This window comes from Rhinopithecus roxellana, chromosome 10, assembly GCF_007565055.1.
Source record: "Rhinopithecus roxellana isolate Shanxi Qingling chromosome 10, ASM756505v1, whole genome shotgun sequence".
NCBI lineage: Eukaryota > Metazoa > Chordata > Mammalia > Primates > Cercopithecidae > Rhinopithecus > Rhinopithecus roxellana.
In genome coordinates this window covers 73,320,996-73,337,615 of record NC_044558.1, presented here as the reverse complement: position 1 = coordinate 73,337,615, position 16,620 = coordinate 73,320,996, and the positions used below count along the sequence as shown (strand labels likewise).

General features: G+C 33.2%; 1 protein-coding gene across 3 annotated transcripts in view; it reads left to right on the top strand.

Annotated features, from left to right (window-relative positions):
* Positions 1-16,620, top strand: part of CNTN1 (contactin 1) — a 441,173-nt gene that overhangs the window by 303,809 nt on the left and 120,744 nt on the right. For all 3 annotated transcript variants that reach the window (XM_030939730.1, XM_030939732.1, XM_030939731.1), the window contains exon 15: positions 8,956-9,076. In XM_030939730.1, coding sequence (XP_030795590.1) covers positions 8,956-9,076 — 121 coding nt within the window. The remainder of the gene's footprint in view (positions 1-8,955; positions 9,077-16,620) is intronic.

Sequence of the window (16,620 nt, the reverse complement as noted above, 5' to 3'; positions counted from 1 at the left end):
TATGTTCCTGGGTGTTTTTTTAGTTGGGCTAGCTTCTTTTAAGATCATCACACTTCCCATGCATAGACCATGTTAGCTGATGTCACTGTCTAGCCTAGCTTCTCATAGTCCTTACTAAGCATTTGTTGATAAGAATGTGAGGTGAATGGAATTAAGCATATATATAATATATATTATATATTATATATTATATATTATATATAAAGTATATATTATATATTATATAATATAAAATATATACATATAGACTTTGAGGGATCTGCCAAAATTCATCAAAATTTAAGGACACATCTTTTACATAGAACTCCACACATATTTAAGCACCTCCACATTGCTTATTCTGGCTTTTTTTGCTTGTAAAACAGACAATAAAAAGAGGGGTAAATAAACCTGTAAAATGTTAGTGTCTTAAACATTTTATGAGTTTACATAGTGTTTGATGTTTTATTTACAGCATACTAGAAATATGCTACTTTGTTATTAGTGGTTGCAGTCCTAAAAAACTATCTAATTTTTTCACTTTGTGCTTAAGAACAGAGCATGATCTAAAGATTTGGACATTTGCTTCGGTTTTGCCACTGACGAGTTATATGACACTGGGCAAAACAGTCACTCTGAGCCTCAGGCTTCTCCTCTGTCATGTGAAGAGCTTGGGCTACATCAAAAGTTTCCAAAATCAACAGTAAAAAAAGTTTTTTTAGCAGCAAAATGCTTTTTGGAAAGACAATTCAAATCAGAACCTCAGCATATAAACAAAAGATGAAAATGAGATTGCTCTGAAGATGAAATTGTGTGTGTGTGTGTGTCTGTGTGTATTTGTGTGTCTATGGAGGATACTACATAGCCAAGACCCTTATCCACAGGGTCTCTCACTTCCTCTTATCTCCAAAATGCTCATTCTGATCACTTTTTTCTACAAAGTAGTCCAAGAAGATTTTTAGAACTCTAAAGCTAATGGGAACCAATTTGAAAACCATATAAATTAATGATATATGAGTTGTATTTCAACTCTAAAACATAGGATCCAAATCAAAGGTGTTGATGTTTTGTCCCATCATTCAAAATGCTTAGGAGAAACCTCAAAGAAAATGGTCTTTTGAGTTTTCATTTAAAATGGCCATCTGATCAAAATTGGACTCTTCAGCTGTCACTCTCATTGTTTATTCCATACAAAAATAGCCAAATTTAGAGATTTTCAACACTTCTACTCTTAATATATATGCAAACTCACTCTTAGTAATTATCTTAGTAGTCTTAGAAATTATCCTGGACAATTTACCTTATTTATTTTTTGTATGTCCAATGACATCACTTCACTTTAATAAAATTGTTTTGTCATTTTATTTTTTTGACTCAATATTGATGAATTACTTAAAATAACACTAACAAAAACTAGATAACATTAGAGAATTACTGTTAATTATGTCATGTGTGAAAATGGTTGTGCATACAAAAATTAGTCTAGGGTGGTGGTGCACGCCTGTAATCCCAGCTACTTGAGGGGCTGAGTCATAAGAATCATTTGATCCCAGGAGGTAGAGGTTGCAGTGAGTCGAGATTGTGCCACTGCACTCCAGCCTAGGTGACAGAGTGAGACTCTGTCTCAAAATTAAAAAAAAGAAGAAGAAGAAGAAAAGGAAAATGGTTTTGTGATTATGTGAGAGAATGACCTCAATTTATTGAGATTCAAGCTAGTGTCTTTAGAAATTGCTGATGAGTTGATAAGCTGAGTACTGATATTATAATATCCAGAATTTATTTTTCAAGGGTTCAGCCCTAGACAGAAAGACAGATAGTGGACAGACAGAAGTAAATATAGAGCTAGTTAGGTAGACAATTAGATAAGGCAAATATGGCAAAAAGTTTACAATTGTTAAATCTAGTTGCCTGGTTTATAGATGGTGATAGTACTATTCTTTTTACTTATGTTTGAAAATTTAAATAGAAAAAAATTAATAAGTAAAATAATAACATATCATATATGAAGAAGCACCACATCTACTTACCAAACAGTGAACCTAAATCCAGTTATCTAATCTATTAAGCACTACCTTGGCAACAGCTTGACCTGGTGAAATTAGGGCTATATACTACCTATGGAGCCTTCCACAAACAGTTTAATGTAAAATCTCAAGGTCCTTATTTCTAAAATGGGAATATTAATAGTAAATCCTTGGGGAGTATTACTTCTGGAACTCAGAATTGAAAAGGAGATAGTCCTAGTTTCATTATTAGGGCTATGAAATTATAAATATAATTATAGAAATTGAATAAGAAAATGTATGTAAAGTAGCTAGCACATTGCTAGACATTTAAAAACATTCAATAAATTCGATTTGGTAATAGTAGGAGTTCAGTAGTAGTATCAGTAATGGGAGTAACAATAGTAGAAGTTATAGTAGCCATTTTAATAGTAATAGTAGCAGTTTAGTAGTATTAATAGCAATACTAGCAATACTAGTGGCTATAGTTATAGTAGTTTTGTGTCTTCCTCTGTAAAATACAGTGATGTATCTCATAGGGTTGTTATTAAGTCAGTTCACATGTATATTTATAACAACCTTTGACACCTAGTTAACCCTAACTAAATATCTGCTATTAGTAGAGTTGGTGGTGGTGGTAGCGGTGGTAATGTTTGCAGTTGGATATGACATATTTGCTATATTATTTTTGCTTTCTCTAACAAGCCAAAAGTAAAGAAGAAAAGTTTTGTTTCATGGATATAGCATATATCAGACATATTTAATAATTTTTTTGTTTATAAAACATATTCTTTAAAGGATGCACTTCTTTCCAAACTTCTATATCTTTCCCTTTACTTGAATGGAACAAATTATTTAAGTGACAATTATGAGCTCTAAGTTTTATCTAGACCTTTTCTGTACCATATAGAATCTTTGTTAACTAGGATTAATTCGATTTGTTAATACAACACAATCATTGAGATTCATTTACATTGAAGAAATGATTTTGCAGTTAGTTTATGGGGGAAGGGGAAGGAAGGGGTGGGTATTTATATGTTGGAAGTCTTTTGATTTAAACTTGGGAAACTTCTAAGTGGTCAACCACATATACACTTTGGAACATCCCTGAGCTTTGCTATCACAATTTCCAGTATGTGATTCAACTCTCCTCATATGAAGGGAAGAATTTTGTAATTGAGCCAAGCTGTGGCTTTTAGTAAAAATATAGTGAGCATTTGTATCTAATTTGTGGCCAGAATGTGCTGAGGCCCATGATCTTTACTTGCTTTGTAAGCGTTCTGCCAACCACTGAGAACCTCAACTTCTCCTGAGGTATGGAAAGTGCTAGTAGTATTTATAAAAACTTCAGGGGTGCTTTCATACATACACAACTATATTGGGAATGATACTTTATATTTTTTTTTCTTTCCTTCTGAGAAGTTTTACTGCTACATGTTCACCAAATGTAGAACCAGTAAGAATAAACATTACAGTTGCTTCTTACTGCTTTATGCAAGTGGGCTTATCAATAAGAGTTAATTTTCAAACAAGTTTAACGTTAAACTTTTAAAGTAGTTTAATTAAAAGTCGTAAAAGAGTTTAGTGTGAAAATTAATAAATATAAATTTAGCATCATGTATTTTAGGATATAAAATAGTTTGTGCTTTTCATTACATGTGACAGTATAAGAATGACCACATTATTCCTATCAGAATAAAATAACTGAATGTATAAACAGCACCATGTTTTAAAGAGAGTTTAGGGAAAAAAGATAGCAATTTCATTAAGAAAGAAGATTAGATATATCACATAAATATTTTTAAAAGGGCAATTATGATACCACAATATGTTTATTTTTATATTACTTTCTGCCCTCAATTTTTGTTGTAAAGTTGAATGAAGAAACATTTTAAATTGCTAAGGTGATTTTTTTTGAAAATTCAAATCTAATGACATGACTCATTGAAAGAGTGTGAGTTTAGTAACAGGATTATCTTTCAATTAGACACCAAAGCAACCGAAGTACTGAGTTCATTTAATGAATAAATACAAAAAAAGTGCTTTTTACTTATATGCAGACATTATTCTTTCCAAATATTACTATTATGTTGTGTCATAATAGTTGAAAGATTTTACTTAATACATTTATATTATTGAATATTTAGTATCAAGTGCATTTCAATTAAGGATGTCAAGATACATCGAAACAGTCTATTTAACAAACATATGTTTATTTTATTTTACCATAATTATTTTATATTTTACTTTTCCTACTAAAACATTACTTAGACATATATATCAATTAACTTTTATGATAGTTCAAGAAAAACTCATATTTACTTTCTCTATATATGAGTCTTACTCTCTGCTTACCTCAAAAAAATTTAAATATAAGTAATAAAATAACATATTTTACCTCCTTTGTTAGATGAATTCTCTTGAGTATGGTATAAGAAGTTAGGCCAGCTGCAAAGTTGGGCACAGTCCCCAAAACCACCCTCACTTCTGACACCAACTGTAAGTTCAAGGGGTTGTAAAAACCACCCTCAGTTTCTATGCTTTGCTAGAAGTGATTCACAGAACTCACTTAAAGCTATTATACACGCGGGTACAGCTTCTTATAGGAAAAGGATACAAATTAAAGTTAGCCAAAGGAAAAAGCACACAGGGCAGAGTCAAGAAGCACAAAACACAGAGCTTCTATTGTCTTCTCCCCGTGCTGTTAAAATGCATTACTCTGACTGCCCTGACGTGTGGCAGTGTGTTTGAAGTACTGCCAACCAGCAAAGCTCACTGAGTCTTTCTGTCCAGAGGTTTTGGGGGGACCTCATCAACTAGACATGATTGATAGACTCACTGCTCACATGGTTAATCTCAGTCTCTGGGTTGACTGATACCACATGAATCAAATCCCGTACTCTAAGTCAAAATGTCCTATTTGTGGCATGACCAGGCCCTTCTCTAAGACTCTACAGGTGTAGTTAACTCTTGCCCTAAATCACATGGTTGAATTTTCCAGTATGACCCAAATCCTACTCTATGACCAGACCCAGCTTGAAGACTATACAGGTGTGGCTAACCCATACTCTAAATCATATGATTGGACTATCCTGTATGACCCAAGACCTCCCAAGCAAAGAAAGACATTATAGAGATTACCTTCTAGAAGCTGAGGGCAATGGCAAGACCTCTCTTTGGGCAAGGCCAAATTCTTTACTACACATAGGGGTTGGAAAGGTTAGATGTTCAGTTTTCTTGTATGTTAGTGATATTTTTTGTCTATAAATTTTCACATCTTCCCAATAACCTTTCATTTTCTTATGAAATTAGTGTATAGATATTTGAAATATATCATTCCTGGTAGTTTATCTCATAGATATGGATAGCAATAGTTTTTCTCAAGTCAGTTATTTTATCTTATAACATTATCATTCTCATACCTGAAAAAAAAATTTGAAATTACTAAAAGGATGTCTATTGAATAAAAACACTTTAGATTATTTTAATGTATCTATTCAATATTTATTTGTTGAATTCTCTTATATGTCAGATATTACATTAAGTACTTAGTATGTAATAATGAATAAGACCTGGTTCTTTCCTTAAGGAATTACAGTCTAGTGGAAGAAATCAACAGTGACATGATTACAGTAGAAAGGGATAGTTACAATGAAAATGTACAAAGGGCAGTAACTAATCCAGCCTTACAATTTCAGAAATGGGAGGGGTACCCAAAATGTGGGTTGAACGTTCATAGCCAATTAATGGAAGTGGGAGGTGGGGCAATCCAGGCCATGCAAGTGATATATGCAAAGGTTTGCTGTGAAAGCACACAGCAAAGTATATCCTATTCACCATGGCTGGGGCTCAGGAGTTAGGTGCAGGGGTAATCTATGGAGGTTGAAGGTGTGTGTACTTCACTCTTACACAAGAAAAGCCTCATTATGTGTTTAGTAAATGCTGTCACTGCCATTGGTTATATGTACTTGCTAACATAATTCTGAATGTAGCTGAAAAGAGGTGAATACGTATTATCTTAAGAGCAGATACCAAAACTCTAGACAATTTGACAACTTCATTCAAACAAGATATATTTAGTGTGGTTATTTGCTTGGCACTATGCTGGACTTGAGAAGACAGCACGTGCAGCTGTATACATATACAACACAGGGATACAACATGTCTGCTAAATAAATCAGATGTATTTCCTCACATCAAACTTACAGTCGGCCAGGGAGACCAACTTCAACCACATAATCACACAAGTGATTAACTGCATTTAAGATGTGTAATATGACATAAGTTTCATGGTAGTGTAATAAAATACAGAAAGGGGACCTGCCTAGTCCACAGAAAAGGTAAAGGCTTGCTGGAGAAAATGATTTGATCTGGTATTGGGTAGAGGTGAAGGTGATATGGGAGAGGGTATTGAGGTTATGAGGGGTATGAATCACAATTCCAAAAGACAAGACAATGTGGTGAACCAGAGATTGAAGAGAACAAGATGCATTTGCAGTCCTAAAAAGAGAATGTTCTTCCTGGAGAGCAGAGTGTGAGTGAGATGGCACACTAGCTGAGCTGGAGCATCAGATAGAGCCTAGAGAATGGAATCAAGTTGGCTACAATAATGCTATGGCTTTTGTCCCAGGAAAGGGAAATTTTAAAGGTTTCAGTTTATCTGCTTTTATGGAAACAAGTGAGTTGGGCCTACCTGCATTTTTAAGAGGTTATTCTAGGTAACCAATAGAGAAAATAATAGGGTGGAACAGTGGTAGAAGTAGTGATCAAATAAGATGTAGGGGTTCAGGTGAGAGATGTGGGGAGTTTGGATAAGAGGCAGTCATGATGGAAAGAATGGATAAATTCAAGAATTTATAATGGGTTTATAAGAAAGTTGAAGAGAGGGAGGGGTTAAGAATATCCTAGAAGTTCCTGGAAATTCAGATGACTAGAAAAAAATGAGTATTTGGGGAAGGAAAGCCAAATGCTATCAAGAAGTCAAATAAGACGAGTTGAAGCAGTGGGACTCAGATGAGAACTGATTGAAGAGTAAGAAATGAAGAAATGGAAAAACTAAAAACCGAATAGATATTGTCAGAATCCAAGCAAAAATCAAACAATCAAACAGCTTAATATGAGAAAATAAGAATTATTTATTTACAAGAGAAAGAAGAGAAGACAGAAATAAGAGATTGGTAGTAGAAGTGGCTGCCAACAAGATGGCAGAGCACTGGGAGAGCTGAAGGTCACTGGGAAATTCCCAGTAAATTTACGGCCAACAGGACTTTTAAAAACAGAAGTATACAGTGGATGATACTTTTCAAGGTTGATTTGCCCTACATATTTTTGATATAACCAATTCTAGCTCCTTCAATTTTTCAGTAAACTCACTTTACTAGATAACACTTCATGCTATTTGGTTTTATGATAAAATAGAGAAAGCGCTGAATTTCTAGTCTGGAGCTCCTTGGTATGACATAAATAAATAAATAAATAAATAAATAAATAAATAAATAAATAAATAAATAAATAACAGACTAAGAAGACAGAAGGAAAAAACTCCCCTATTCCAGGAATTTGTAGAAATCTTGGGAACTGTTTCGATTTTTGGCCAATCTATACCTCAATGGACCAGAAGATCTCAACCGACATTAAATTAAGACTGGCTAATATCAGGGAATAAAGTATGTGGCCACTGATCAGTTCTTTATGTGGAGATATTAGTATTTTATCTCAACCAACTATACCAATATGCTCGCTCAGCTATTATTCTTAACTTCATTAATCTAGCAGGGGATGCAAACCCAAATGTTTTCCAAGAACTGGAGGGAACATAGTATGTGAAGAGGCTATTTGTAGAACCTATAGTGAAGCAAAACATTCACTCCATGTACAGGCATGATACATCATAGGTATCTAGATACTTATGACTGAAATAGTACATCAATATTTTTGGTTCACAGGAAAACCAAATGTCCATTTAAAAATTGAGTTATCCAAGTTTTCATTCTAAGAAAATATCTTGGAGATAATTAACATGAACTTTGACATGCTCCCAGTACCATACAAGCTGAGTGACCTTAGTTATCTTAGTTAAATTACTTGGATTCTCTAAGTCTCACTTTTATTGTTAATTAAGTGGACATAATAAGACCTGTCTCATAGGGCAGTTCTCAAAAAAGGATTGAATAAAAGTGTGTGTGTGTGTGTATGTGTGTGTGTATATATATGTATGTATGTGTGTGTATGTGTGCATGTGTGTATGTATGAATGTATATACTTGCACAGATCAGGACCTGGTATAGAGTAGGCATTCAATAACTATTAGATACTTTTGGAAATTACATTGAAATGGTGTCTCATCATCACAAGCAAAATTTTGTCAAGACTCTCAAAAATATGTGTTGAAAACTCCTGGAGGCAATAGAATAGAACATTGAACAAAACAAAAACTCTTGTTCTCACAGAACTTATAATTTGGCAACAGAGTACTTGTTAGTAGAATTGTACATTTTCTCAATTTCTGCAAACTTTTCGTATCTTTGTAAAATGAACTATGGTGCATATTAAAACTAGTCAATTAGATCAGCTTTGTGAAACCACATCAATCATTCTTCCAAACCATACAGCATTTGTTTGAACTCATTGATACTGAAAACTATATTTATTAGACCTTCATGTTTCTCTTTAAGAAATATCAATGACGTAATTTCATCCCTTGAGTTTCTCTCGATATAACCCTCTGATTGTGGAAATAATAGAATTTTAAAGATATGAAAGCTAAAAAAATACTTTATTAATAAATTATTCACTTTATTTTTCAGTTGAGAAACTGAAGCCTAGAGCAAGCACATACAGTTAGCATGTCTAAAACACATTCTTTAAGTGGTGTTCATTTTGTCAGGGGGAGAAAACCTACCTCTTCTAACTTAAATGCCATATAATTGGTGAAAAATGTACTGATTTGAATAATTGCTGTTTTTGCTAATAGCTGGATTCCAATGGGGAACTGCTCATCCGAAACGCACAGCTGAAACATGCTGGAAGATACACATGCACTGCCCAGACAATTGTGGACAATTCTTCAGCTTCAGCTGACCTTGTAGTGAGAGGTAAGAGTTTCAACATTTTAAAATTACAAAACCAAAGGTATTTGACTTGCATAAACATGTATAATCTTCTGGTAACTCTAGTGCAAATTCTTATATATTTAGAGTCTCAATTCCATGCCTAAGAATGGAGATTAAGCTTCTTCCCATGCCTAAGAATGATCTATGCCAGACAAGTAGTAAACAATGCTGATTTTGTTTGTTTTACTAACTACATCTTCTAAAAAGTTACACCACATACCTCCTACTAAATGTTCATGCTTTGAGACTTACCAAAAGCTCTCATTTCCTGCTAATACTTTTAGTGTGTTGAGTATAGTGCTGTTTCCTTTTTTATTTCTCTGGAAAAATATATATACTGATACTGTTTTTACTATAACCTCAAGTGTTATATATTTTTTGTCTTAGAGTGTAAAGTTAATTTATACATATATCATGTTTTTATTTGTTGCTGGTTTTCAAATTAGTGTTTTTGTTCTTATGAATAATATAATTGAGATTGTGATGGAATACACATTTATTAAAAATGCAACCCCTTTGCTACTGGCCACTGCCATAGCAGTGAGGCTGGCTGGGAACACAGCACACCTTGTTTAAAATAAATAGTTAGCTCTTCACTGACTGCCCTTTAGCTTAGCACCCAACAAGTACCATGTGTTGACCCCAGCTTATTTACCTTTAATGTCTCACTTCATGTAGCCAACTCCAACCATCTAACTAATCCACAAAATTACCCTTTAACTTCCATGTCAGTTGCTTTATTCACAGTATTCCTTCCATGTCTTTTTCTTATCATTTGTTGCCCAAATCTTATTCATCCTTCAAGGCCTAGCTAAAGTATATACTAAGTTCATGAATCCTTCTCTTGATTTCCCCAATATGAGCTCCTATCTTCTGAATTTTCATAACATACATTGCTTTCTCTCATATGTTTTATAGCAATCGGTACACGGTTAGCTCCTCTCCTAAGTTGTAAAATTCATATATGTATTTTTTTAGTGAATGGCAGAGTTCCTTTGCATTGTTTCATAACTCTCTCTTTCTTTCTGTCTCAGTGTCAGTTAAAATTACTATTTTTTCACATTTCACCTACTAAAAATATTTATTGAACATTAATTGCATATTTTGCCTTTGCTTTTCACACTATCAGAGAAATAGGCAATAAAATGATATTTGTGGCTTAATTCTGCTTCCACACCTGAGTCAATATAATTTCATTCAATCTCATGCAGCTCCTGTATTTCCCTCTAGAGCAATGTTAATATGGGGTCCCTAAGCAACACAGGGCAAATGCTGAAAACCCTTTTACTCCATTTGAATATATTCCCCAGTAGAGTTATAAGAAGTCTAGTTGAAGTTTCTTCATCAGAATGAACTTAGAAATAAATTTATTGAATAAATACATTTATTGAATAAAAACCACTTATTGAATAATAACAAATAAAAATGAGACTACAAAATCCTAAGTCTAACAAAGTTCATTTAGGTTCAATATTTTCATTTAAAGTATTTTGTTATCTGGGACATTGATTGTTTTCAAGAATTATTAGGGAGAGGGATTAGAGGGATTAGTTCACTATTCTTCCTAGTCAGACCACTAGCTTTAAGTCATTTCCAGAAGTAGCCAAAGTGTATGTTTAATTGAAATTGCTTGCCTATGAAAATGATTAGCATTAATGTTGCAATAGGAGTTATGTCACAATGTGTGGACATCAATGTCTTCATATGATTACATGATTACATTTTAGTAAACTTACTGTCGTATTATCATAGAATGTAATATTCAGAGTGAAGAGGAATTTTACAGATAAAATGCAAGGGTAGTCATGATACTGTCCACACATACTTAGGAAATTAATTATCATCACTATGTGTATTTTTATAGAGAGTCAATAAAAAGAAGCTATAGCAGATATTATGCAGAAATAAAAATGTATTTTCTTTTAGTCCCAGGAAAAATGCCTTAAAGTGGCAGAACCTGGTGAGTGCATTCAGTAGAAATATGGTACAGCGTTTTAAGTCCTTGTACTATAGTAGGCTGCTAATAAAACCATACAGGTGAATGAAAATACTGCTTACCTCTGTTAAAGTCAGCAGAGTCATAACCATTCTTCAAACTTTCTTTCTAATAAAGAGTATCATAACCTGGAGTCTATGTACAGGCTTTAAGGGATCCATGGACCTCCAGAAATTGTACATAAAATTCTATTTGTATGTACCTTTTCTTGGGAAAATGATTTGTAATTTTCGTAAGATTTTCGTAGCCAGCAATGTCCCACAGGATTAAAAAGCTAATCTATTTTTTATTTCCCCATCTAGATCAAGACTCTCTAATAGAATAAATTGAAGAGATGATTATTCAGTTCATGCAAAAGTATAAAAAACTAATACATTTCATGTAGTTAAATCTAATAGCACATTTAGATTGTGAATTGCTTTTAAAAGATTCAACTTGCATTCAACCCTTCAAAATTACATGTTTATAAAAAATATTAAATATGCTATGTAGTAGACAGTAGACATCTATAAGAACTTTCCATATTTGAGATGGACTAATTTTAGTCCATATTCAGATATTGGTAATCTGAACTGCAGCTGCTGAAATTAGTGCAATGAGAAGGATAATAAACAGAGTAGAGGGGAAAGCAATTTCATCTGAGGATCACTAAGAAATTTTTTTATAACAAAACTAGTTCTGTGTATAAATGATTATGCCTTATCAATAGACTGAAACAAAACTATAAATATTTAGACATAATTAAGACTGTGGATTTCTTTTAGCCTACATTACCCTGAAGGAAATAAATACATAGTAAGAACAGTGTTGCTGCCCTAATCAACATGTGTGTGTGCATGTGTGCATGCATTTGTAATTGTGGGTGGGCAAGTGTGAGTATATGCATACAGCATGATGAAAGTAATTTAGATCAGAAAAAAATGTGTTTTAGTTTATTCCTTGCCTTTTTAGTGTATATTGAGCTTAGAATGTAAGCAAATGGTTAAATCTGAATGCCTGTAAATATAAAACTAAAATTAAATATAGGAAAAATATAGTCAATGGAAAATGTAGCATTGGATCTGATTTCTTGGGGCCTTTTACCGAGAGCAAATACTCCCGCTGTGTTTTTTGTGTCATGTATGGTAGGATTTAGAAATGAAGAAAGCAATAGCAATTGTCACCAAAGAAAAACGATCTGTAGAAAATGTCCCTGATAATCAGATATGAACTATTGTAATTCTGTAAAAGCATAAATGTGTACTCTTAGAAAGCTATAGCACTTTAATTTGTTTACCATCTAACTGGGTCCAAAGATGCTTGAGGAAAAGAGGCCAGTAAAGTTACATGCATTGTCTGATCCTCCAGCTCTGCAAACAACTTCAAATCACGAGATTCTATCGGCCACATAATTTTCACTTTTCTTTTCCAAAGTTGGCTTTTATATGAGTCATATCTGTTAACTTTGGCAATATTTCTGTTAGTCTTTCTACAGTATAGAGATTATTTTTGCAGGAGTAAAGTTTCTTCAAACACTATTGTCCAGGAGGTCTAACATATAAAATTGAAGATGAAGATAAATAAATAAACATTTGTGTCCTCACAACCCTGGCAAAAGCAGATTATCTACTCTGAAATAGGATACCTTCAACCCAGCCCCCTAAGGATTCTAACAAATTTAAATAAATAAAATATGAATCTATATAAAAAATGAAAATTGATGGCCAGGTGTGGTGGCTCACAACTGCAAACCCAGCACTTTGGGAGGCCAAGGAGTGCAGATTGCTTCCAGACCAGCCTGAGCAACATGGCAAAAACTTGTCTCTACCAAAAAAACAAAAATAAGCTAGGTATGGTTGCAAAAGATTAAAATGCTATGCTTGATATGATGATATTTAAATAGTTTATAGAAGATTTTGTGAAAGTTAATTTTTTCCTATGAAGAACACATATTGACATCAATTGGAAATAATGTTGTTGGCAGAAAGAGTAATTTCAGAATCACCCCTTTAAGAAAGGGGTTTGTATAATATAGCTGAAAGAATTTAGAACTTAAATCACTCTAGATTACTTAATATTTAAAAGGCCTTATGTTTAAAATGTTTAAAATATTTATATTTTAAAATGTTAATATTAATATTTAAAATGTTAATATTTAAAGGCCTTAAATATGTTGCCTTCATTTTAAAATAAGAACTAGGTATTGTACTTCAGATGTTTTTAGGTTTCTCGTATAAAAATCCATATTAAGAGTATTGATACAAATTTCCTCTGTTGTTGCAATAAAATTTTTACTTCTTAGGTCCCATAAAAGTGTATTTCAGGTTGCTTCATCAAGTGAGTGTCTGATGCTTTCGAATAGCCCTGTTTGAATATTTTTTAGCAAACAACATCTCTAAAGCTCTTCAGCTAAAAGAGTGTCATTTAGAGGCAAAAGTTTTGCAGGATTTATATAGCAAGATTTATTTTGGAAACCTATGTGCAGCTTGCCAAATCTACATTCTCATTCATGAGTGAACCTTTGGACAACATTCAAAAATAGACCATAAAATTAGACCCCAAATAAAAAAGAAATTAGGCTTTAACTTGTACATGTATTACAACTTTCTCTGGCATTTCTGATGTATTATAAATATTTTGGCAATGCCTCTGGCTTTTAGGAACACTTTCCTGCTACCTGGGTGAATAAAACATGTTTGCCACTGAAATTGCCAAAATAGAAAATGCAATTAGGATTATATCTTATCTACTATATATTTGTTTACATCTTATATATTACATTAAATGACGTTTCTTCACTCAAATCTGAGTTTAAAAGCAAACAAAAGAAAAATAAAATGACTTTACTATCTAAACTTTTTATTTTGGCCTGGTTCTCAGCTCTAACATAGCTGTATAGAATTTTAAAATGTTTTGGAAAAACAGTAGCTGAAACTAAAGCAAATAATAAGAAAACTCTGTAAATCATTTTCTCCTCAAAAGAAGTTTGTGTTGTTTACATCATTACATTAGAAGCTTATTTATTTTACCTTATGTGGAGTTGTATTTAGGTGAAAACACCATGTTAGTGAGAGAGTGTGTGTGTGTGTGTGTGTGTGCAGCTTTCCACTTTATTTCTAAGGCAAAAATACAGTTACAGAATGGAGAGAGATATTAGTTAGAGGTCATCTTTATTGATATACTCTGTTAAGGTTTTTATTGCTTAGCCTAATGACGTGGTTACCAGATTTTTTCTTAAGAAGGCTATTTGGTTGATTACTAAACCATTTTTAAACTCTTGGATAAGTTAAGGTAACACGGTCGAACAAATAAATAAGCTTGATGGAAGCTATCAATATATGTTTTAGTTTGGATAATATTGTAGTATTTTAAAGTTCTATAATAGTTGCCTAAAGGTCTTTTTATGGAAAATACTCTTGAGCATTTTATTCCCAGCTGGTTTACATTAGCAGAGTTAATATCCAGAGTATACCACTGTTCACTATCCAGACAAAATTAGTTCTGAAGCATTTACTTGGAGATGATGGTCCAGGCAAATTACTATTCTTTTTTGTAAGAATTATGGAATAGATAAATATTTTCTTTCTTTAAGATAAAAGTATTCTAATGGTCCTTTTATTGGCAAATCATGTGTTAGTTACATCTTTTCTCCTTACCATTTTTTCACAGTAACTATATGAAATCTCTGCATTTATGTTCAAATTTGAAAATACAATTTTAAATGTAGAATTAATCCTATAGGTTATCTAGACAGTTTCTACGCCTTCATTTAACAACTTGGACTCTGAGAGAAAGAGTTCCTCCCCTGTACGACCCATCTACATGGTGGCAAACAATAATCTTGGTACCCCAGTCCAGCCTTCTCATTGTACTAGACTTTCTCCAGAAAGTATGGATAAATAAAAGCTATAGTTAATTTCTAAAACTCACTATACCAGAAAGATTATCAAGTCTATTCTGGAGCCAGCAGGACAAATTGTTTTACTAATTTTTACTAAATAGTAAAAGTTATTGATTTCAGTTTCTGCTCTTTGCTCTTTCTGTTCCCACTATCTAGCATATGCTAATAAAAAATATATAATTTTTAAAACATTGTAGGAAAAAATAAAGCTAAAGACATGCATTATAAACAGATATAATCTCTAATTCTTGGATTATTTAGGGTTCTATTTGTATGACTAGCTCAGGGACAGTGGATATTAATAAGGGCCCCAGGACACTATGTTGCCATGTGTAAAGTTTCTGGAACTCTTGGTGGTAAATCAGATTTTAGGCTTCTGTGGTATCTGGCATAAATGTTCACGTTGCGTTCAAGAATTTTTACATTCAACATTTTCTTAAATAAGCAAATATGGGTTTATGTTTGAAATTATTATTAAGGTAAGCCAGGCCAAAATAAATTAAAAAGGACTTTTAAATTAAACAATTTAATTACCATGTAGTTAGGAAGAATAGACATAAAGGTTCTATGTAATATACACACCAAGTTAAACAGGCATGGAAGTATACACACCTCATCACACCACACACACACACACACACACACACACACACACGGGAAGAGATCCAGAAAAGAGACACACGTATAAAGGCAGAAAGATCTGGGTCCAAATCATCACAGTCAAAATCAAAGAGAATGGTTGAGGTAGTTTTTCATGTATTTGGGGCAGAAAAACACACATTTACCTCAGATATTTGGATAATTGCCTCTGCTTTCCACTTGCTTTGGCCAACGAAGTCTTGCCACAGAGACAGACTAAAGATTCCATCTCATTAGACTTGCAGAACTGAGACAGGAAAATGGTCCTTGCTGCCCGCACTGGCTGGAACAATGACAACTGGGCGCCATTCTGAGCCATCCTGACCCCACTCTGCACTAACCACAGCAATACTTCCATTGATAGCAAAACTTGCCCAGAAATTAAGCCTTCCCCTTCCCGCTGAGAATCAACAAATTCAGATCAAGGAAATATGATTGGGCTGGTTCTCCATAACTGCTAAAATACTGAGCTGAAATGCATATTTGGTTATAATATACAGAATTTAGAAAAGTTAAAGTTAGAACTTAGTGGTTATTTAAACAAAAACTCTCGTAAAAGTGACAGCTTTCCCAATTACTTCTGGAATTTTAAAGTACATCAATAATTTGAAATTGTATTTCTCAATGCAAGTTCAGCATAAATTGATGTACACTCAATTTTTTTCAAATATGTCCACAAAATATGTAATTTATTCAGAATAAGTCACATTATTTTAAATTTTTTTTTTTTTTTTTTTTTTTTTTTTTTTTTTTTTTATTATACTTTAAGTTCTAGGGTACATGTGCATAACGTGCAGGTTTGTTACATATGTATACTTATGCCATGTTGGTGTGCTGCACCCATCAACTCGTCAGCACCCATCAATTCATCATTTATATCATGTATAACTCCCCAATGCAATCCCTCCCTCCTCCCCCCTCCCCATGATAGACCCCAGTGTGTGATGTTCCCCTTCCCGAGTCCAAATGATCTCATTGTTCAGTTCCCACCTATGAGTGAGAACATGCGGT